This window comes from Perissodus microlepis, chromosome 7 (genome assembly GCF_051167445.1).
Source record: "Perissodus microlepis isolate ML-2025 ecotype Zambia chromosome 7, ASM5116744v1, whole genome shotgun sequence".
Lineage (NCBI taxonomy): Eukaryota > Metazoa > Chordata > Actinopteri > Cichliformes > Cichlidae > Perissodus > Perissodus microlepis.
Window position 1 is genome coordinate 10,321,271 of NC_140467.1, and position 23,024 is coordinate 10,344,294.

Genomic DNA, 23,024 nt, shown 5'->3' on the forward strand with positions numbered 1-23,024 from the left:
ACGTTTTACGGCCATTTTTAAGTGGGCAATGAATTAGCTACCATTTATAGATGATGTATACATTTTTGTTTTACCTAATGTTTTTATAACTTTATTAATTTAATTTAACAACATAGCTGTGAAAGCGTCAACATCGCTATGCTCGAAAAAAGCCTGAAAAGTATGATGCCATTTGTCTACATTTACCTTTTAATAATAAAGTGTCAGTTTTCATATCCGTAGTAGGACTGAATTATTTCACTGGCGGTTTATTAATAAGTAGAAAACCCACTTTAACCCTTTAAAGCCTGAGCTATGACATTATTTACAGAAAATTATTGAATTAGAAAAAATACATATACATTTGCATATATTAGTTTTAATTTGATTATATTTGCTATATTTGTTTGTGTGGTTGGGGGGGGGGGGGTTCTGCAGGGTAACCAACTTGACCAAAACTGCCTCACCATGCATATTTATGATTACCCAAAGCTCTGCATGCCCTTTCAGTTAAGTTATTATATCAGAGCTATCAGAGCTGCTATACAGAAGACATGTAGGCACATTTGCAAGTAATAATGTTAGAATTTTTTTTTCTCCAAATTCAGCATGTTCACTTGTCTGTTTTGAAAAACATCTCTTGGCATCTCACTACAGGACATTTTTGGGTACACACATAATTTCAATGATGCCAGTAATACCCTTGTTTCAAGCAGAGACGCCTTCTATCAGGCAGATTATGAACGTCTGCGTGGGTTTGCGGTGTGTTTGAAGCACACAGCTCCACAGGTGATTTCTAGCTCAACACTAGATAGATCATACATACTGTGCAAACATTTTGGGTGCTTTGTCTGTTTACACCAGATAGGTAGATCAGGTAGTCTCCACAGACCCTGATCATTAAGTATTTAGTAGCCTAGAGTTACATAAAGAGAGTGAAAGCAAAAGAAACAGCCTCAGTCTGCAGAATTCTTATTTACTTATTTATAATTACTTTATGCTTGCTTCATACTTATATAAATACTTATTTTTGTGACGTTGTGATACAGGTTGTGAATCTGAAAACACAAAACATATTCTTCTTCTTTTTCCTCAGCTTTGTCCAGAGACAACATAAGTTTCCACCTGAGAGTGCTGATCATCACATGTTCCCATTATGTGTGCGTGTGTGTATATGTGTGTGTAATTTTGGCGCCGTTAAGACAAGTGTGTTTGTGCATGTGACATTATCGAAGCAGTGTAATTGCGTGAGATCGCTTTAGTAAGTGTTTTTTTTTACCAAAAGGATTGTTTGGCTTGGCACCGATACAGATACGTATGTGTAGACTAATCACTCAGCCAGGCGATCAGTGGGCATATCCTGGCATTGTCCCGTTGAGTGTGTTTGATGGTGTCAGTCTGCAGGCTCCAAGTTATGGACAGAAAGGCATTCTTTCCCTCTTGTCTGAACCTGGCAAGGGGAGTGGACTTAAGAGAAAGCCTATGAAAGTTGGGTTGGGTTCAGTCTTTGCTATAAAACTGAGCTTCCAGTGGGGCTGAAATTCTTCTTAGTTTAGCCAATGCTTGACCGTCACATTACTTTATAATGTCCGGACTCTGCGAGGTCTTAACGTCGTGATTTGGGATAGTGTCTGCTGTTTCTGGAGTCTGGAACCATGGAGGTATGAGTACTTGGAGTTTATAGAAGTAAAAAAAAGGGGTTTTGAAGCAGGCCTAACATCGCACACAAAATAACATGATCTTTGTACATCAGACGATAAAGATATTAGTTTAAGCTGTGATGAAAATGAAAGCATATATGTTTATGTGTTCCAGGACTACATAAAGAGATATTTGCGAGGAATTTGGGTTTTCCTGCAGCTGACCTGTGAGTATTATATTGGAGAATATCCAGTTTCGTTTCTATCTTTACACCCAAAAAGTGACATATTCTTACAGACTACGTTACGTGCTTCATATGAAATCTCTTATAATTCTTCTTCAGCACACATCGGCATATCTGTGTACTCTGTTTGTGTGTGTTCAGCTTGTCTAGCGAGCATGACAGGGAGATGCAGTCTGTTTGGACGGCACCACGTTCACACATTCGATGGTGTTTTGTATGACTTTCCTGGAGACTGCAGCTACCTTCTGGCTGGGGACTGCAACCACCACTCCTTCACACTGCTGGGTGAATCACGCTCAAATTCAATAAAGAGATTCAAAAAAAGATTTGAATTTTAATAGTGTGCCAGGCTTATCTTGTGTAGTTTAGTGTGTAATGCCTCGTTGATGCAATATATTGGCTTTTGGAAACTGTTTACAAGTCATCTTCACTTTTAATTTTCTGTCTTATTTGGCGAAGTCTGCCATGGTGGTGGTACAAAGTAGTAACAGTGTGTTCAAAATGTGCTTTGGATCTGCAGGCGACTTTCAAAATGGCAAAAGAACTGGAGTCACGCTATTTTTGGGGGATGTCTTTGAGTTGCACCTTTCTGTAGACGGACGGCTCTCACAAGGAGAAAAAAGGTAGCACACTAGCGCTGTCATTCAGCATTAAGTTTGTGTGTATAAATATTGAAAGCTCCTCACTAGTTTGCTTCTGCAGAAGCTTGATTTATGCCGTCTTTTTTTTCTAGGCTGTTACTGCCCTATGCATCTCACTCTGTGTTTGTGGGCTCAGAGCTCGGCTTTTACAAGCTCTGGAGTGAGGAGTTTGGCTTCACTGTCACCATTGATAATGCTGCCAACATCGCCTTGACCCTGACCAAACGCCATGCAAACCACACCTGCGGCCTCTGTGGCAACTTCAACTCTATGACTGCTGATGAATATACTGCTCAGGAAGGTATGTGCGTGCTATACAGCCCACAAGATGCAACTGTGAAAAGAGTGAAACTAGGGAGAGTTTATTATTACTGGAATAGAGGAAACGATTTGAGTCACCAGCACTCAGCAACAGGAAGAGGAACAACCGAGTACAGGAAAAGATAACAAAGTAAAAGAAAGCAAAAGACACAGTTGTGGTAGGATGAGATTAAGAACAAATCTGTCAACTTGTTTGTCTCTCTGTCTGTGCGTGCCTGTGTATTTTTCAGGATTCCTAACAGAGGACACTTATGACTTTGCAAATTCGTGGGCAGTGAAGGGAGCTGATCAGTCCTGTCAACGTGTGTCAAATCCATCAAAATCCTGTAACACAACAAAAGAAACTTCCATGGTGAGAGGGTAGTTAAAACACACATGCACATGTTTAGAAAGTAGGCGTGTCATGATATCTGATGTGTAGACACAAGTCATTAAATAAAAGCTTTGTACATTTCTCTTCATAATAAAAAAGGTATTTTACAGTGGTTCACTTCCTAACAAAGCACCTGATATTTCTTTGTGTGTATTATGCTCTAATTTGTCTTTGTCTTTGTTTCTTTTACTGCTAATATGCAATAGGTTATATTTTTTGCACACACATAAACTCATAAAGATTTGTAAATAAACATTTTTCTTTACAAACATATAATGTATATTTTAAAATCAGGTGGGTTTTGGAGTTAAAGTGCCAACTATAACCCCCATTGTCTTTGGTTGATGTCCAAATACATATTATTAGTCTCATTTACTATTCTATCTCTACTTTTAACTTTTATTTGACAAAGGTATAAATTGTGCTTAAATGTCTCATATTGTATCAAATCTCTGACTTAGGATTTTAGAAAGACTTGGCATTTTTAATACATCTGTTCTTTTTTATAAAGGCATTTTGGCTTTCATACACAGTATTAAGGTTCAATATGCTCAAATGGGGACGACAGCCCAGTGTCTTTAAAAAAAACGAACAGCTGGTAAGCGGACAGATCTGACAGGTGTGATTGCAGCTCTGTAGCCTGTGCAGTCTTTGTGGGTGAGCAGATACGAAATAAAAACAGTTGGATTTCGAAAGAACATTTTTGCACATCTGAAACACCCACATGTGAGAAAACTGTACAAATTTCATGTTAGTGTGAAACCATAGGATCCTATCAGCATCTCCTTCGGTTCACTGCAAAACTGATGAATATGTATTCTTTCACTTTTATTCAAAATCTCAGTTTCTATCATTATGATATTGCCATTTTCATAATTTTCACCCACCAGATGTTAGTCCACTCTTCCTCTTTTTTTGGCATTTAACATTTTTTCTGATGAAGTTTCAGACATGGTTTCTATTCCCCATTTATTCAGCTGCACAGGTTGTTAGACCTAAAAAGAGGCAAACAACTTATTTTCTGCCTGTTTGTGCTTATGTGTAGATTTTGTCCAGCTGCAGCGTGTTGCAGACCTCTAGTGTGTTTCTCCACTGTGCCCACTTGGTCTCTCCCGAACCATTCCTGTTGCTGTGTCAGGAGGAGGCCTGTCACTGTGATCAGACAGGGCCCGAAGATTGTTACTGTCCAATCCTGCTGGAGTATGCTCGCACATGCCACGCTCATGGGATACTTCTTCGCGGCTGGTCGCAGGGAAGCCAGTGCTGTGAGTTTATTAGTTTATTAGTTCTATAAAATTAACAGCAGGTTATAACATGACATGCATTATTTATATATGCTTTTCTTTTGTGTAAAGTCCCCAAATGTCCAATTGGCATGCAGTACAGTGAATGCACCAAGTCTTGCTCTACAACCTGCCATAGCCTCAACATCCAGGAGGTCTGCAAGGAAGAGTGTGTTGATGGCTGCACGTGTCCTGGTAACCCCTCGCTCACGATATCTCTCTCCTGTCTCCGTCTTACTGTTTCTAGTAGTAACATGGCATGCATGTGTGTTTCAGCTGGCAAGGTTTTGGATGGTAATCGCTGTGTTGAGGTATCCCAGTGTTCCTGTGCGCACATGGGAAAACATTTCCCACCAGGAGCCACAGTCTCTCAGGACTGCAACACCTGGTGAGAAAGCAGTGCAGGCGCAAATACAGATACACAGAAATAGTTACATATAAAATATGCTTCCTTCAAACAAATGTCTCTTTTGTGCAGTGTGTGCCGTCACGGTTCATGGGAATGCACCAATGAAGGCTGTCCTGGTGAGAGAGATGAACAATAATACACACTCACTAATACTTTCGTTTGGGAAATAAAGTCCTCATTTCTAAAGTCATATCCTTGTTGTTGGTGTGTAGGTGAATGCTTGGTTGTTGGCCAGTCTCACTTCAAGAGCTTTGACAACAAGTTCTTCACGTTTGCTGGCCACTGCCAGTATCTGCTGGCAAAGGACTGCTCACAAAATGAGTTTTCTATCATAATTGAAAATGTACAGGTAAAAGTGAGCTTTGGTTTTCAATGCAAAATAAATTTGGAATTTGTTCTTACACTAACTACACAATTACACAAAGAATGACCCTGTTAGCGTTCTGTCACTCCCGTGCTGCCGGCTTTTCATCATTTACAGCATTTAGGTTGCTTTTTATCTTTCAGTGCGCTGATGATCAGGATGCTGTGTGCACACGCTCAGTGACTCTCAGTCTGCCCTCTCTGGAGGACATGACAGTCAAGCTGAAGCATGGAGGAATTGTTTCTGTCAACAGCATGGACATCCAGACCCCAATGCGTCACGGTATGCTACTTTAAAGTGCATTTAAATGACCTTTTATGCATATAAGATAAGTAAATATACCTATAAGATGGTTATCCATATATGAGAGAAGCACTCTGAGAGATTTCAGAATGGCAATACACTGGCTCTAACAGCACAGCTCTGCTAAGTACTTGCGTGAGTGGTTCATTAATATTAACTGATTTTAACCAGCCAGTTAACTATGTGTGTCATTTTACAGGCCGTTTATATATCCAGAGATCTGTTCAGTCTTCAGTACGTGTAAAGTTTGGTGAGGACTTTCGTCTGGACTGGGATGGGCGGGGCCGTGTGCTTTTAAAGGTTGAAGAAGTTGTATATCTTAAAGATGTTTCCTTTCAATAACTCCTGTATGAAAAGATGGGAAAAAAAACTATCTTGAATTCTGTCTGCCTCCACAGCTGGGTCCACAATGGGCGGGCCGGACCTGTGGACTGTGTGGTAACTACAATGGTAACCAAGGTGATGATTTTTTGACTGGTTCTGGGCTGGTTGAGGCTAGTCCTCACTCTTTTGGCCAGGCTTGGAGGATCAATGGAGACTGTGAATCCACTCAGAAATTTGAAACTGATCCATGTGCCGTTAACCCGAAAAGAGGTATATACACCCACACAGACAGACATCACTCCAGTAAGGACTTAACACTAATCTTACGATACCTCGATACCAGTGCGCTTTGCAGAAGAGGCGTGTGCAGTGATGATGTCAGACGTGTTCAGTCCGTGCCACTTTCTGGTGAATCCGGGTCCGTTCCAGCAGTTCTGTCGTTATGATGTGTGTGCGTGTGGGGACGGTGAGGAGTGCCTCTGCTCGGCTTTGTCCGCCTATGCAGCTGCCTGCTCAGCAAGAGGAGTGCTGCTCAACTGGAGGTCTCCTTCGCTCTGTGGTAACTTTTACATTGGACCTATTTACAGTTGATCACTCACACATGCACACACACACTCTCTTTCTGGCTCTTTCTGTGGTTTATTTAGAATCATTTTGTATGCATTTTTTTTTATAGATCATTTCATTTTCTGTAATATTTTTAGATAATTTTACAAGCATGTCCTCTGCAAGATCTATGGTTTTCATTTATGTTTATGTTAGGGTCACTCTAAAATCTTGAGACTTTTGCGAATTTGAAGACTGCTTTGGATTACTGTCTTGTTGGAGACATCATGGTTTTTTTTTTAAGTTTTGGTTTCTTGACTGAATTTGCAGAATTTTACTGGAAACTATTCTTCCTCTTCCTGTGCAATGTTTCCTGTGCCACTGTCTGCTACAGCAAGCAGAATATATCCTCCCCCATGTTGGCAAAATGTTTCTTTCCTCAAGTGGTGCCATTTCTTTCTCCTGATATATTTTTGTGGTTATTATGATTATTTAAGAACTAAATATGACTTCGTTTTTCACGGCTTGTAATTTCAAAACCACTAAGTTTCAGATTTTTGTGGATTATGTGAGAGTGCTATTTATTTTCTGATAATGTTTCCATTCAGACCCGGTTTGTGCATTAGTGCTGCACAGTTCAATAGTGCAATATCTCTAATGGTTTAGTGAGAATAAATGACTAATCCTCCCCTGATATGGTGTTCACAGCGCTGGAGTGCACAGGAGGACAGGTCTATGAGGCATGTGGGAGTGTGTGTGACCGGACTTGTGGTTCTCTGTCTGGCGCTGAGGCTGGCTGTGAGGGGGAGAGGGTGTGTGAGGAGGGCTGTTTCTGTCCCACTGGGAAGTACATGAGTTCCTCAGGTGAATGTGTGACGGCTGACCAGTGCACTTGCCTCCATGATGGACAACTCTACCAGCCTAATGATGTCTATGCAGATCACAACAGTATTTGGTCAGTGACTATGCATACTTTTGCAGAACTTTAAACTTTAAACAGCTGCTGTGGTTTACTGCTTTATCATTTTTGCCATCTTGTCTTTGCTTATGAGTGCAGCTACTGTGAGAAGGGCTCCATGCGGTGTAGCTCCACTGAAACGTCTTCATTGCTCTCTGACCTCTTCTATGATGATGACCCAGCACCATCCAGAGGTATAACTGAGTGTTTCAGTTCCCGAACCTTTTTCATGATAATGGCTAGTAAAAAACAAGCAGTTCTCATTAATAGTTCTCATTTGACAGTTGAACCCTGAACAACTTGATCAGTGTGTCTCGGGCAAATGTTTGATTTTTGTCATGAAGCTTGCTTGATTGTTTTTTTTTTTTTTAATTAATTAGTTTTTTTATGTATCCAGAGCGTCGGTCAACACAGTGCCCTCCTCCGCTCATTCGCGCAGAGTGTAATGCAGGAGAAAAGGGTCTGGAGTGTGCAAGAACCTGCCAAAATCTGGATCTGCCTTGTGTCAGTCTTGCCTGCATCCCAGGCTGCCTCTGTCCACCTGGCACTGTAGGTGGTTTGTTATGTTGTGTGCATGCTGTAAGTAACAAAGTGAACATATAAAGTGATTTGATTGATTAATCAAGCTGATTTCAGGTACGTCACCGCAGAGAATGCATTACACCGGAGCAGTGTCCCTGTTACCATAACAACAGGCCATATGCAACAGGACAGACCATCTCTGTGGATTGCAACACCTGGTAAAATGCTTGTTAATATATTTGTCCATTAAAGGAAATACCTCTACTGTGTTTGCTTAGCAGGTGTCCTGTTTTGCAGTGTGTGCAAGAACAGAAAGTGGCAATGCACGGGGAAAGTGTGTGATGGTGTGTGCCACACCGTGGGGGAAGGGCATTACATCACTTTTGATGGCTTAAAGTACTCTTTCCCTGGCCTCTGCCAGTATGTCCTAGTCCAGGTAAGAGACTGAGAAGGACTTCCAAAGTGAACTGCAGACTATGAAGTACATGCACTCTTTGTTAATCAGGTCCTGTCCTATCTTTCTCTACTTGCACATATCAATAGGATATGTGTAGTGGGGAAGACGGTTCCTTCAGGGTGCTGGTGGAAAACGAGGCCTGTGGAATTGTGGGACACCGCTGTGCAAAAGCTGTCACAATCTTCTACCAGGGAGGGTTAATAATAATGCAGCATGGAGAGGTAACACACAAACATTCATTTATACTGATTCACATCAACACATGCAACTTATTAAGTGATTTGTTGTATTAGTGCAAAGTCCAAATGGATTTATAATCTTGTAACATGTAAAAAAGTGTAAAACTTGAAATAATGTCTTTACTCTCGAGAGAGGCTATTAACCAAATATGTTGTTAATGTTAACTTACTTGAATATTTATCTAAAGACTGATATTCATTCATTCACAAAATTCATTCTAGATGTTTGGCTTTTAAACATTATATTTATAATTTAGGCATTTCAACAGTACAATTATTAGTGGAGGCTGTGTCATGGTCCTGGGCCATGTTGGCCCAGTATTCTTAGTTTTCGTGTGTTTTGTATTTTGTTCTTTATTTATGCCTTGGTTCCTAGGTTGTTCTGTTAAGATTACCCCCTGTGTGCCCCTCTGTGTATCTGTGAACCCTCGTTTCCCCTCCTTGTGTTTTATTCCATGTTTTCCCCAGCCCGTTATGTCTGTGCTCTCTCTCTCTTCCTGTCTGAACCTCTGTGTACTTCCTGTTTTACTTTGACAGTCTCTCGTCAGTATGCGTCATGTTGGGTTCACTCCTGCCCTATCTCATTACGATTATCTGTGTCAGCTGTGTTCCCTGTGTGCTCCCACTTCCCTTGTTAACCCTCTGTGTATTTATGTCCGCGTCCCCCTCAGTTCAGTGTCGCGTTCTCCGTCATGACTGTGTGCCCCTCCATGTGTCTCCTCGTGAGTCAGTTCCTTTATGACTTCCCAGTTTAGTTTCATAGTATTTTGTATCGCCTTTATCTTCTGTCAGCAATAAAGCTGTATTTTGAGTTCAGTCCTGTTTTCCCGTGAGTTTGCGTTTGGGTCCTCATCCTGCCTGCACACAGCCTAATCATGACAGGCTGTGGCTCAAGAGGTACAGCAGTATACAGTATACAAAGCACTTAAACACAAAAAAACAAGGTGCTTGTGTGAATGAGACATGTTGTCTAAAGACCCTTGAGTGCTCAAGTACAGTAGAAACGTGCAGTTTGATGCAAAACCACAAACTGTCTTGTATATTTCAGCAGTTAGATTCAACTAAAAGTATTTTTTAGTTGAATGTAAAGCAGGACACAAGTACATTTATAACTTGTGTCCTGCTTTACTCAGACACTCTGCAAACGAACTTAGTCAAGTTGTAAGCTTTTCAGACTTGACCTCTCAGTATCCCAAATGCACCTGTAATGATGACCTTTCTGTCTTTCAGGTGAAGATGAAGAGGCCGGTGCCGCAGGGCTCACAGGTGGAGATTGTCCGATCTGGTCACTTTTACACTCTGCAGCTGGGGAAACACATTTCCCTCAGCTGGGATATGGGAACCCGCCTCCTGGTTCACATCTCACCTGAATACAGGGTACTGATGTATTATGACTAATTGTGACCAGTTGAATCTTTTTCATTTTAGTCATAATATAAAATATTAAATATTATTGCGTGTAGGGTCGGGTGTGCGGCTTGTGTGGTAACTTTGATGGGAATGTAAACAACGACTTGATGAGCAGTAACCACCAGCTAGAGGTGGATTCTTCACACTTTGGGAACTCCTGGAAGGTCATTCCCAGCTGTGCTGATCTCACAAAGGTAACGTCTAGACTTAAAGGGCTGGCTTGCTGAATGGAAAAATTTATATTTTCTCTCTACTCATAACTAATGTTAGGAAAATCTGTTGATGTTTTGTGTGTCTAAAAGAAAAAATATGTCAGTATCAGTAGCTTAAAAATCCTATATCGGATGATTTCTAAGATTTAGATCTATCTCTGAGCATTGTACTTCACCAGGACTGTTTGTGGGCTTACAGGGCTGAAAATTAGATTTCTTTCATTGTCAGCGTTATTCATTATATCCCACCGAGAAACATTAGAAATATATTGAGATCACAGTGACTGATCTACTTGAAAATCTCTGCAGGCGACCAACTCACAGTAGTGTAAGGACTAAAATGAATCATTCGCATACATTTTTTATGTTATTACAATGAAGTCAAGTATGGTTACGATTGCAGTTCTTTGCATATATTTCAGTAGTGCACTGGCACAGAATAGATAGAGACATTCTACAAAAAATTCACAAAGAGATAAACAATGTCGCACCAATTTGCTGTTTTTATTTTATGTGTGTAGATACCTGCTCCTTGCTCCGACAACATTGTCAAACTGGTAACAGTGGAGCAGTCGTGCCGTATCCTCACTGGTTCCCTCTTTAAAGAATGCAACAGTCAGGTGAGCAATTACAGGCAAACTTTAACTGATCAAGTGAGATGCTTTGAAGGATTTATACTCTTTACCCTCTACCTCTGCCTGTGTGTCTGTAGGTGGATGCAGAGCCTTATGTAGAGATGTGTGTGGAGGCAGCATGCTCGTGCCCATCAGTGGGTGACTGCCAGTGTTTCTGTGATGTTATTGCCGCCTATGCACAGGCTTGCTCAGAGAGTGGTGTATTCGTCAACTGGAGATCAAATGACCTTTGCCGTGAGTATGAAGAATTCATTATGATATAAAAAACACAAGTCATAACTGCTTGACCAAACTAACAAAAATAATTGAAGTCCCATCTAGTCGCATCTAGATTTTTGTGCTAAAAGTCATGATTTTACTCAAAATATCAGAATGCAGATTGCACATTTTTATCAGTAGTCTAATATCACAATTATTATAAAGTTATCTTTATAATAATAAAGTTATTTTTTTGTAGCTAAGTGAAATGACCGAAAAGTGCATGCTACAATGTTCTGATTCCTTAGCACTGAGCTGTGAGGAGCTGAATCCTAGAATCCCAGGTGTAGGGGAGGAGTTATGTCAGTGGAGATACAATACCTGTGGTCCTGCCTGTCCAGTCACCTGCCAACATCCAGATCCCCTCCAGTGTTCGCTCACATGTGTGGAAGGCTGCCATGCCTACTGCCCTCCAGGTATCAACAAACACTAAATGAATGCTTTCAGGATTTATATATCGCACGAATGTAACGGGACAAAAATATATTGTGGGGATTTTTACACTGACTTTGATGTTCTTAGGACAACTCCTGGATGAGGTGGCCATGCGATGTGTTGAACCCTCTCATTGTCAGGTGTGTATGCATGAGGGTCAAAGAATCTCCCATGGGAACAAGGTCATCCTGAGTCACAATGACCCCGACCAGTGCAGGATATGGTAATACTTCATCACAACATTTCCTTATGAGTTTGAATATTTCGGTTTTCTGCTTCTCACCAGGCTTGGCTTACATAGAACCGAGGTTACCCTGGTAACCAAATGTTTGGTGATGAATGCTTTGCAATTATATTTCATGATGCTTTGTTGTTTCTTTACTATAGTCATTGTGACAACAACACATTAAGCTGTGAAGCGTGTGCCTCCTCCACCATGTTCACAACTCCCACACCGACGCCCACCTATGGCACCTTCACAACAATTCCCTTCACCACGTTGATGCCTGAGGGCACGTGTGACCGTGCCATGGACCTAGCATTCTTACTGGATGGATCAGAAGCTCTGACTGAAGATGAATTTGAGGCTGCAAAACAGTTCATACTTGGGGTGGTTGAACGATTCCGCATGGGCTCAGCTCACACTCGAGCAACAGTGCTACTCTACCACTCTGGAGTCAAAACATATGATCTGCAGGTAGTTAAACACTGCACGCATGTGTGACTCAGCAAGTGGGTATTTTTGCACAAAATATGGAATATCTGCAAAATCTGTCTGTAAGGAGTTTAATTTTGGTGTGTTCATGAGTTTTGGTTGCGTTGATACAGAAACATGTGATACACATGTTTGTGTTGGTGTTCTAACTATCAGTAATTCATGTTTGAGTAAAATAAGAATGTAAAAGATTTTAAAGTGTTATTTCTGCTGTAATCAATCTAGTCAGAGTTAATATACTAAAAAAACATAAATTTGTATATACAGCTATTTAAATTCAGCAAAATAGTGGAAACTAAAATGCAACAGGAAGCAAGTGGATCCAGCACGGCTTGAATAATGCTGATGACTAATAAAGCTTGGTAAAAAGCAGCTTTTTTGGTTCACTGAAACTGATTCATAGTAAAAGTCTACATGTGAATACTTGATCTACTATTTTTCCTCCCTCTCTTATGCCTCTAGGTTCAGAAGTGGATATTTAAGAAGACTGTGCGTGAGCTTCATTATACAGGAGGAGATGCCGCTTTCATGGATGAGGCCGTCAAATATCTGGCTATCAACATCTATGACAAGAACAAGCGTGAGAACGCCGGCCGCATTGCCGTTATCTTGGCTGCTAGTCCCAACCCTCGCCCTATCCGTTCCATTGTAAAGATGCTCCGAAAGAAGGCCATCACCACCCTGACAGTGGCACTGGGTCCTGGGGTAGATATGTCACAAATTACTGAAATCTCCAAGGCCAATCCTGATAACAGGGCCTATGTGCTGAGCAGCACAGGTGAGCTACCTGATCGGCTGCTGGAGCTGACAGATTACCTCTGCACCTTAGGAATGGAGCCCGAGGTGGTGAAACCTCCAGCACCAAAGACCACAGTGGGTAAACCTCAAAAGACCACGACCACCACTTCCCCAGTTCTTCATCTGGAGACAAAACCCACACGGCGCCTCCCCAACACTCCTGAAGCTACAGCACCATCTGGCCTATCGCCCACTACCACATCGCCATCTGTTCTTTCTCCAACCAAAGATGTAGCATTTATCATAGAAGGCTCTGATGCTGTTGGTGAAGTAAACTTTAACAAGTCGCTCCTCTTCCTGGAGGAAGTTATCACAAAACTGACAGAGGAGGAGGAGTTGATTCGCATCACTGTGATCCAATACTCAGTGACAGTCACTGTGGAGATCAGTCGGTGGGAGATAAGGCAGCATAGAACCCGCCTGCTGGAACGCCTGAGGGAGGTTCGTTGGAGGGGTGGTAGTAAGACAAACACTGGAGCAGCTATCACTACCACTTTTCAAGAAATGGCTACGGTCCAGCCTTCTCTTCATCCAACCCCACCTCAGCTGGTTTTCCTTGTGACAGAAAACCCACCAACTGACACAGTAACGCGCCCACCATCTACCAGCGTCCAGACTCACGTGTATCCCATTGGTGTTGGACCAAAGATACAAGAAATGGACTTGATTCAGTTCAGTTTTCCTCAGCGTCCATTAATGGTGGAGGACTACAGCCATCTGTCTAGCGTGGTCCACCGCATAGTCAACATCACACGCACCACAGTCAGACCCCGCTCACCAACACTGCCACCACTAGTTGTCCCAACACATGCCAGCTTGCCAGTCTCAGGTACCATAACAGAAATGTTTATTCTCATCAAACAGTCCTCAGGGATTTCTTAGTCTATATTAACTTGGACTCTTATATTTGCACAGTGCCGTGTAAGAAGCCTCTGGATGTGCTGTTCCTGCTGAAGTCTGGAGGGCAGCTTGAGGACATGAAGACATTTGTTAAAGCTTTTATCAGTAATGCTGACATAGGTAGGTGTGATGCAGCTCTTATATGCAGATTTTTCTCACTGTTGTGTTATTATTAATTTAGTTTGCAATCACGCTGTTTTTAGCGGGGGGTTTTTTCTTCAGAAATGCAGCATGTTTAAGGGCCAAATAGGCTCTAAGAAAAATATTGAAGTATGTCTTTTTCCCCAACTGATATTTACCAGATTTCCATGAGAACAATACAGTTACTAAATTGCTTTAGTTTATTCGTGTTAGATCAAATCATATATATTTTTTTAGCATTATTGACCTTGAAAGAACAATATTACTCATGTTTAAATTATTAAAGAAACATGTGTGTTTGTATGTGTGCAGGGCTCAGTGGCACTCTTGTGAGTGTTGTGCAGTATGGAGACACCAACACAGCAGAATTCCTATGGAGTGATCAACAGAGTAAATCAGACCTCCTGAGGATGGTGGAGAGAATTACTACAAGGACTCCTGCAGCCCCTAAACTAGGTAAAGGAGCTTGCTTAAACTAATATGCACACATATTTAGACAGATGCACAATCACATGCAGTCATTTTTCTCACTTTTTGCAGGGTCTGCATTGAGATTTGCTGTGCAGACATCGATCTCACCAATCAGTGGTGGAAGAGTTGGTGTAGCCAAGGCTGTGGTGATGCTGGTGATGGACAAATCAACTGATGATGTCGGAGAAGCAGCTAATGAGGCACTGGCAGCAGGTAATTAGATCATCATTAACACACTGGATACCTCAGTAAAAACTTCAGTTGGTATGTTTCCATCCTTGATCTTCCTCTGTCATAGCTGCGGTGCAGCTTCACTGATAAGATTGTCTTCCCTCAGGTGTATCAGTGTTCCCAATTGGGATTGGACCAGACTATGACAAGAGTGAACTTGGAGTGCTTGGTCGCCAGGGCAACCAAGACAACACTCTCCATCTGAACAGCATGGATCAGTTACTGATGTTGCTGACTCTGGACAGGAGTTACACAGAGAGAATCTGCAGAGGTGCTTACAGGCAGAGACACATACAGTAAATCTTCATTACATAGCGATGATAGAAATTGACAGTAATGGAAATGTTATGTGCTCTGTTATATATATTTTATTTATTTTAAAATTGTATGTATTTTTTTAGCTGGTCCACCAGGAGTGTGTGTTGATGATAATGGAAATGAGAGAAAGGTGAGTACTGTTTGCTAGATACAACATTAATGTAACCTTTTACAAGATTTACTTTTAGCAAATTGTGCATCTCTCTCTACATGCCTTAGCCTGGTGAGTCATGGCTGCTGGAGGATGGCTGTCACTCCCTCCTCTGCCACCCCAGTGGGGCGGTGACAGTACAGAATCACAAAGTCAGCTGTGACAGATTGGAGCCTCCAGCCTGCAGAAACAACATGCCACCTGTTAAAGTCCAGGAGACTTGCAACTGCCACTGGGAATGCCCTTGTACGTACATCCAAAGGATCCAATAGCCTCTTAGGTCTAGTCCATCTATATAAAGTGTGGACTATTTGTGTACTTGCTGTTAACAATGAATGCTGGGAGCTAACATTCCTTTCTATTTATACTAACTGTTAATAGAGCACAAGATTCTGGCTCCTGTACAAACACATGTTTTTCCTCCTGCCCCAAATGTATTGACAGGCATGTGCATGGGCAGCTCCACCAACCATCTAGTGAGGTTTGATGGCCTGGCACTTAGGCTGGATGGGGAGGGTTTGTGCTCCTATACACTTCTCACTGTCAGCAGAGGCTCCAGTGAAGGGTCAGAGGTCAAACTCCACACTGGACCTTGCCAAGACTCGGCAAACTACCACCAAGTCTGCATGAAAGCCATGGAGGTGATCCATGGCTCATATAGGGTGCTGCTGAAGGATGACATGACGGTAAGATATATGATATATGTTATGTTTAAGATGTCTGCATTAACTGTAAGGATTTGCTCATTTATTTTGTATATGTTTATTTGAGCAGGCCATGATTGGAGAGGAAGAGCTTGCACTGCCGTGGCGGCACTCTGGCATTGAGCTGGTGCGTTATGGCGGAGTGATGCTGCAGCTGAAATCGGATCATGGCTACGTTCTGAGTTTCACGCCTCAGAGCAATGAGTTTACCATCACATTACTCAGCTCCACTACGACGGGGCACACTGCTGGACTTTGCGGTAACTTATATAAAGAGCCCACTTTTTCAAATATATGACAAAAGTCAGCATGTCTCACCCAGTGGCTTTCTGTATTTGTCTTTTTATTCTGATAACTGCCCCAAATATTGTTTTATCAGGTGGCTGTGGGGAGGAGAAGTTGAATGTCCTTTCTTTACGCAATGGCACCTCAACTACCGACCAACCAGCTTTCATCTTAGACTGGACTGTGGCTGTACAGCACGGTGTGTGCCTGCCAAGACGGAAGGCGGTGTGTGCATCTGGAGCGGCGATGGGATGTCAAGCTCTACGTTCTGAGGTGTTCGAACCATGCCATGCATATATTCCCGTTCAGGTTTTCCTCACCAAGTGTGAAGAGCAGGCATGTGAGGAGTCAGATGTGTGCGAGCTCATTTCAGCCTATGCACGCCTCTGTAGACAAAGAGGTGTGTGTGTGGACTGGAGGAGCCCTCACCTCTGCCGTGAGTAATTTTCTGATTTGCAGATGAGTTTATCTTCTACTCCAGTGAAAACATTTTAACACCTGAGCCTAGATCTAAACTTAACTCTGTTCTGTGTTGCAGCGTTACAGTGCCCGAGTTCCATGGAGTATGATGCATGTCGGACAGGTTGCATGGAGGACTGTGGTAGCATACAGTCGTTGCCAGGCGACTGGTCGGTTGCTAGGAGTAACGAGTCATCCTGTATGGACACGCCGACTGAAGGCTGTTTCTGTGCTGAAGGCACAGTTTTGCATCACGGACGATGTATACCACCAGAAGCATGTGGACAGTGTGTTGACCATCATGGGCACACATACACGGTGAGGCACAAAACAAGAAAAGTGTGACTGAATCTGTAAGGAAGCAGTGACGCAAAATCAAGTTCTTAGTTAAAATAAATAAACACATATGGTGTTGGAATACTATCAGGCAAACATTTAGAGAACAGGTTAGAGAATAAAATGTGATTTGATTGCCCTCTAGTGTTTATTTCTAATATGACCAACTTCACAACATGAGCCTGGTTTTCTCTGTGTTTGTACAGTATATGCAGAGTTGGGTACCAGAAGAGAACCCATGTTTGATTTGCATGTGTTTGGATCAGCAACGGATCAACTGCACTGACCGGCCCTGCAACGATGTCAGAAGTCAGAAATCCTTCTTTTGCTCCTCATTATGCTCTTTGCATCTGCTTTTGTAGTGTTACTAAAGAAGAAGAAAAACTGCCATCTTTTTTAAATTAATCATGCGTATCTGTTTGTAGCTCCAGTGTGCGGACCTTGTGAGGTCCTCAGAAAGAAGACAGAGTCAAAGTGCTGCCCAGAGTATGAGTGTGGTATGTAAAAAAGGATAGTCTCTATTTGCAACGAGGAGCAGCTTTACTATACTGTGTGGTCAGTCACTCAGTGTAGTTATTAAATTATTATGGTCCAAATAGCTCAACTTTAACTTCTAATAACTAATAACATAGTTACTCCTAATTCATTCCCCAGTATCTATCCTCAATTTTTTATACTTTGTTGGATAGTGTTACCAAATGTATATCATGTGTCCCACTTGCAACACACTGAGCCATGCTGTCACTTTCCAGTTTGTGATCTAGTGAGCTGTGACCTGCCTGAGGTTCCCCGCTGTGAGGACGGTCAGACTGTGGTCCTGAAAAACCCCGGGGAATGTCAGCCTATACACGAGTGTGGTAAGTCATTAATACATTCTCTATGATGCTCCGGCCCCACGGGTAAACACACACATAATCATGAAACAGAGCGCATGTTGACACAGCCGTATTCACCTCGTTTTCTGTCTCAGTGTGCAAAAAGGAAGAGTGTCCTCTTCAAGCTCCCCCCAATTGTACACCACATCGCCATCTGTCGGTGAGAAAGACAAAGTGCTGCGACGTGTTTGAATGTGACTGCAGCTGCCAAAACTCCACCCACACCTGTCCCACTGGGTTCATCACGTCCTCCACTACCAACGATTGTGGGTGCACAGAAACCAACTGCCTGCCAGACAAGGTGAGTGTATTTTTGGATTCAAATCTGAGTGCAATATGTTTGTTGTTTGTCCTGTTAGCTTTATGTCCTTTGTGTCTCTAGGTGTGTGTGGTTGGTGGAGTGGTTCACTCAGTGGGGAGTGAATGGGAGCAAGGTTGTGAGAAGTGCATCTGCACCGAGCTGCAGGACAAAGACACGTCTCTCCATGTTGCACAGTGCAAACCGCCTGTTTGTGACCGGGCCTGTCCTCTGGTGAGATTCACAGAGACACCAAAGACGCATATTTAGCTTATGCTTCTAAAGTGATACATTCCTATATATATTTAATATGTATTTCAGGGCTCAACATACACTTCATCAGAAGGAGAGTGCTGTGGAAAGTGCACACCAACCAGCTGTGTGGAGTCAAAGGGAGAGATGCGAGGAGACACACTTATCAGTGGAAAGCTTAGACAAGTATGTGTGTGTAGAAATCAGACATGCCTGAAGGATATGTGCAAATAATTATTGCTGCATAATTATGAATCTCAAAGTGTTTGAGTCAGTGAGGGACAAGAGGTCACTCAGCAAACTGCTCTCCATCACTGACAACCCATTGCACCAACTCCAGTCCACTAGAGAGCCAGCAGAGCTCCTTCTCCACCGGACTTATTAAACCCGACTGCCATAAAGAATGCTTCAGGAAATCCATCCTGCTATTCTCTATAAAGCCGTACAACACGTCTCCTTTTTGTACCACTATCAAACCTCCTAGTGTACATGTTATTCATTAATGCTACAATTGCTTGCAAAAGTATTCAGCCCCCTTGAACTTTTCCACATTTTGTCACATCACAGCCACAAACATGAATCAATTTCATTGGAATTCCACGTGAAAGACCAATACAAAGTGGTGTACACGTGAGAAGTGGAACGAAAATCAAACATGATTCCAAACACTTTTTACAAATAAATAACTGCAAAGTGGGGTGTGCGTAATTATTCAGCCCCCTAAGTCAATACTTTTGCTGCAATTACAGCTGCCAGTCTTTTAGGGTCTGTCTCTACCAGCTTTGCACATGTAGCAACTGAAATTCTTGCCCATTCTTCTTCGCAAAACAGCTCCAGCTAAGTCAGATTAGATGGACAGTGTTTGTGAACAGCAGGTTTCAGATCTTGCCACAGATTCTCGATTGGATTTGGATCTGGACTTTAGCTGGGCCATTCTAACACATGGATATGTTTTGTTTTAAACCATTCCATTGTTGCCCTGGCTTTATGTTTAGGGTCGTTGTCCTGCTGGAAGGTGAACCTCCGCCCCAGTCTCAAGTCTTTTGCAGACTCCAAGAGGTTTTCTTCCAAGATTGTCCTGTATTTGGCTCCATCCATCTTCCCATCAACTCTGACCAGCTCCCCTGTCCCTGCTGAAGAGAAGCACCCCCAGAGCATGATGCTGCCACCACCATATTTGACAGTGGGGATGGTGTGCTCAGAGTGATGTTAGTTTTCCGCCACACATAGCGTTTTGCATTTTGGCCAAAAAGTTCCATTTTGGTCTCATCTGACCAGAGCACCTTCTTCCACATGTTTGCTGCGTCCCCCACATGGCTTGTGGCAAACTGCAAACGAGACTTCTTATGGTTTTCTGTTAACAATGGCTTTCTTCTTGCCACTCTTCCATAAAGGCCAACTTTGTGCAGTGCACGACTAATAGTTGTCCTATGGACAGATTCCCCCACCTGAGCTGTAGATCTCTGCAGCTCGTCCAGAGTCACCATGGGCCTCTTGGCTGCATTTCTGATCAGCGCTCTCCTTGTTCGGCCTGTGAGTTTAGGTGGACGGCCTTGACTTGGTAGGTTTACAGTTGTGCCATACTCCCTCCATTTCTGAATGATCGCTTGAACAGTGCTCCGTGGGATGTTCAAGGCTTGGGAAATCTCTTTGTAGCCTAAGCCTGCTTTAAATTTCTCAGTAACTTTATCCCTGACCTGTCTGGTGTGTTCTTTGGACTTCATGGTGTTGTTGTTGCTCCCAATATCCTCTTAGACAACCTCACAGAGCAGCTGTATTTGTACTGACATTAGATTACACACAGGTGCACTCTGTTTAGTCATTAGCACTCATCAGGCAATGTCTATGGGCAACTGACTGCACTCAGACCAAAGGGGGCTGAATAATTATGCACACCCCACTTTGCAGCTATTTATTTGTAAAAAATGTTTGGAATCATGTATAATTTTCGTTCCACTTCTCACGTGTGCACCACTTTGTGTTGGTCTTTCACGTGGAATTCCAATGAAATTGATTCATGTTTGTGGCTGTAATGTGACAAAATGTGGGTAAGTTCAAGGGGGCCGAATACTTTTGCAAGCCACTGTATTTGGAGTATTTGCCCTACTGCAAAAAAATAAGTCTTATTTTTTTGTCGTTTCTTTCAGTTTATTTTTTGTTGTCTTATTTTTTCACTGCTGCATATAAATTTATTACTACCTCACATAAGAAGGCATTCATCTTTCTATCGATCTAATTCTCATCTCTGTGTCGTCTTTAGGTGGGTGACAGATGGAAGTCTCCAGATAATAAATGTGTCTTACATCAGTGCATAAAAGTCAGAGATGAGGTGTTCATCTCTGCTTCAAATGTCAGCTGCTCGATTACGGATACTCCATCCTGCCCACTGGGGACTGAGTTACGCTGTGACACCGAGGACTGCTGCCCCCGCTGCCACTGTGGTAAACACACATACACATAAACTTACTCAGGAGGCACACAGACAATCCAGTGCACCGGGTTAGGAAATTGCCCTTTAGCTCGCAAGCGATGCATGAATCATCAAGCTTGCATTCATCTAACTTTCCCTTCAGTCAAATCATCCACACAGTGTTTTCATAACAACTTGCAGTTGCAGTTTATGTCCAACAGATGACTCTGGTGTCATCCCAGAGATTGTTATCCTGATCTGACCTTACACAAACTGGGGATTGAATTACTTTTTAACAAACGACTGTGGGAATTATTTGTGCTTTTCTCTCTGCAGCTCCTGTGAACGCCTGTGTTCTCAACCACACGCTGATAGGGGTAAGTCATTCAGAGAAGTAGCAGCTGCCTTGGTATAAAAAAGACATTTGGAAATGATGTTTTATTTTGATATACTGTATATGTGTTTGTACAGGCAGGGGAGCAGCTGATGGTTGATGCGTGTACACGCTGTCAGTGTAGGATAGTGGATGGTCCAATCAGGAAATATGAACTGTCCTGCAGGAAAACGAGCTGTCCCTCTTGCCCCATGGTAGCCATCCTCAAATTATTTTGTCTGTTTTAACTCTTGTTATTTCTCATCCTCATCATAACTGATTAATACAATCACAAATCCACATTCCTTAATTGTCTGTTCGCATTCCTTCCCTGCTCATCATTAAACTGTAGCCACATCATCTTTCCATGATTCACTTTATTCACAAAGGTAAATAAGATGTTTTTTATTTAGAAAACAAAATCCAGGTATCTTATGTCTTTGTATTTGCAGTAGTAAACTCCCAATGTCTTCTTAGATTAATGGACACTTAAAACTAACCTCCACATTTTTAGGGGTACACTCTGGAGAAGGAGGAAGGTACTTGCTGTGGTCGATGTGCTCCCACCGCCTGCTTCGTTCAACAACCAGATGGAAAACTCATCAGTGTGAAAGTAAGTCCTATGCAAACAAGATGATACCACGCTACAACTTCTGTTGTCTATTCTATGCAGTGCTATAGCTTATAATACTCTTTCATGCCAGTCGTACTGTTCGCGGCTACATACTGTAAGAATGAATCGTGTTCTTTCAGGTCAATACGACGAGCGAGGATGGTTGCACCTCATATACATGTGGTCTGAATAGTGAAGGAAATCTTGTGCTGCAGACCAAAGTGACAGCCTGCCCGTCTTTTAATCGCCAAGCTTGCTTAGACCAAGGGGTAAAGCTCTCATTGAGCGCACAGTATTCCCTTATCTATACTTTTTCTCCCAGGAATGTATGATAACATTGTCTCTCCTGTTTTTACTTTTCCAGGGAAAAGTCAGTCAAATTGGAACAACCTGCTGTGAGATGTGTGAGTTGAACTGTTCCCTTTGCAAGAGCAGTAAATTATCTTTTTTTTTTTTTCTTTTTTTAGATTATTTGGATCTTAACAATAGTGTGTGTGTGTGTGTGTGTGTGTGTGTGTGTGTGTGTGCGTGGGTGTAAAGGTACAGAGCCAGAGTGCCGAAAGACAGTGGGAAGGCTCGACTACATCAAGGTGGATGACTGCCAATCAGAGCACCAGATAGACCTGTACTACTGTGAGGTAAGATACACAGACACACACACGCACACACACATTTAAGAATGATTAAATCTTTTCCCCTGTAGGATTAACCTGCAAATTTGAGTGAAATCGTAACACTGTCCCTCACCATCCTGTCCTTTCTGTCTCCCTGTTGTTATGTGTACCCTTCCATCTGTCTGTCTTTCTGTCTGTCAGGGCAAATGTCGCAGTAAGTCCATGTACTCCCTGCAGAGGGCTGCTGTGGAGCAGGAGTGCGTTTGCTGTGCTGCAGTAGAGACAGAGCCTCTCAACGTTCCTGTCATGTGTGCCAATGGCACTCGTAGCCACCACACAATTCTGTCTGTAACCAAATGCGACTGTCTGTCCAGACACTGCACCTAGAGAGTGGAAGAAAAAGAATAGAAGACAGAGATTATAAAGGTTGATGCTTTGTGTGTATCCAAGAAAATGTAGCAGTATAAGAAAAAAACTACCTTGACAAATAGCAATAAAACAAACGTACCTGTTTCTGTAAGCATCA

At 42.4% G+C, this 23,024-nt stretch overlaps 1 protein-coding gene across 1 annotated transcript; it reads left to right on the forward strand.

Moving 5' to 3' along the window:
- Positions 1 to 1,470: 1,470 nt before the first annotated feature.
- Positions 1,471 to 23,024, forward strand: vwf (von Willebrand factor). Its single transcript, XM_084933339.1, has 53 exons — positions 1,471 to 1,640; positions 1,795 to 1,846; positions 2,006 to 2,149; positions 2,385 to 2,487; positions 2,598 to 2,806; positions 3,057 to 3,178; positions 4,245 to 4,464; positions 4,555 to 4,677; positions 4,759 to 4,870; positions 4,961 to 5,007; positions 5,104 to 5,240; positions 5,399 to 5,537; positions 5,758 to 5,858; positions 5,957 to 6,152; positions 6,226 to 6,441; positions 7,137 to 7,383; positions 7,486 to 7,580; positions 7,784 to 7,935; positions 8,023 to 8,126; positions 8,206 to 8,344; positions 8,452 to 8,586; positions 9,835 to 9,981; positions 10,068 to 10,208; positions 10,748 to 10,846; positions 10,939 to 11,095; positions 11,368 to 11,535; positions 11,642 to 11,777; positions 11,942 to 12,251; positions 12,732 to 13,896; positions 13,983 to 14,087; positions 14,421 to 14,564; positions 14,649 to 14,792; positions 14,917 to 15,081; positions 15,212 to 15,258; positions 15,348 to 15,525; positions 15,724 to 15,965; positions 16,054 to 16,243; positions 16,363 to 16,704; positions 16,807 to 17,045; positions 17,270 to 17,372; positions 17,489 to 17,560; positions 17,816 to 17,920; positions 18,034 to 18,239; positions 18,321 to 18,470; positions 18,558 to 18,674; positions 20,749 to 20,929; positions 21,235 to 21,275; positions 21,370 to 21,486; positions 21,786 to 21,884; positions 22,025 to 22,153; positions 22,249 to 22,288; positions 22,425 to 22,522; positions 22,700 to 23,024. Exons 1-53 carry the CDS (start codon positions 1,635 to 1,637, stop codon positions 22,883 to 22,885), a joined length of 8,562 nt encoding a protein of 2,853 aa, XP_084789465.1. The 5' UTR covers positions 1,471 to 1,634; the 3' UTR covers positions 22,886 to 23,024.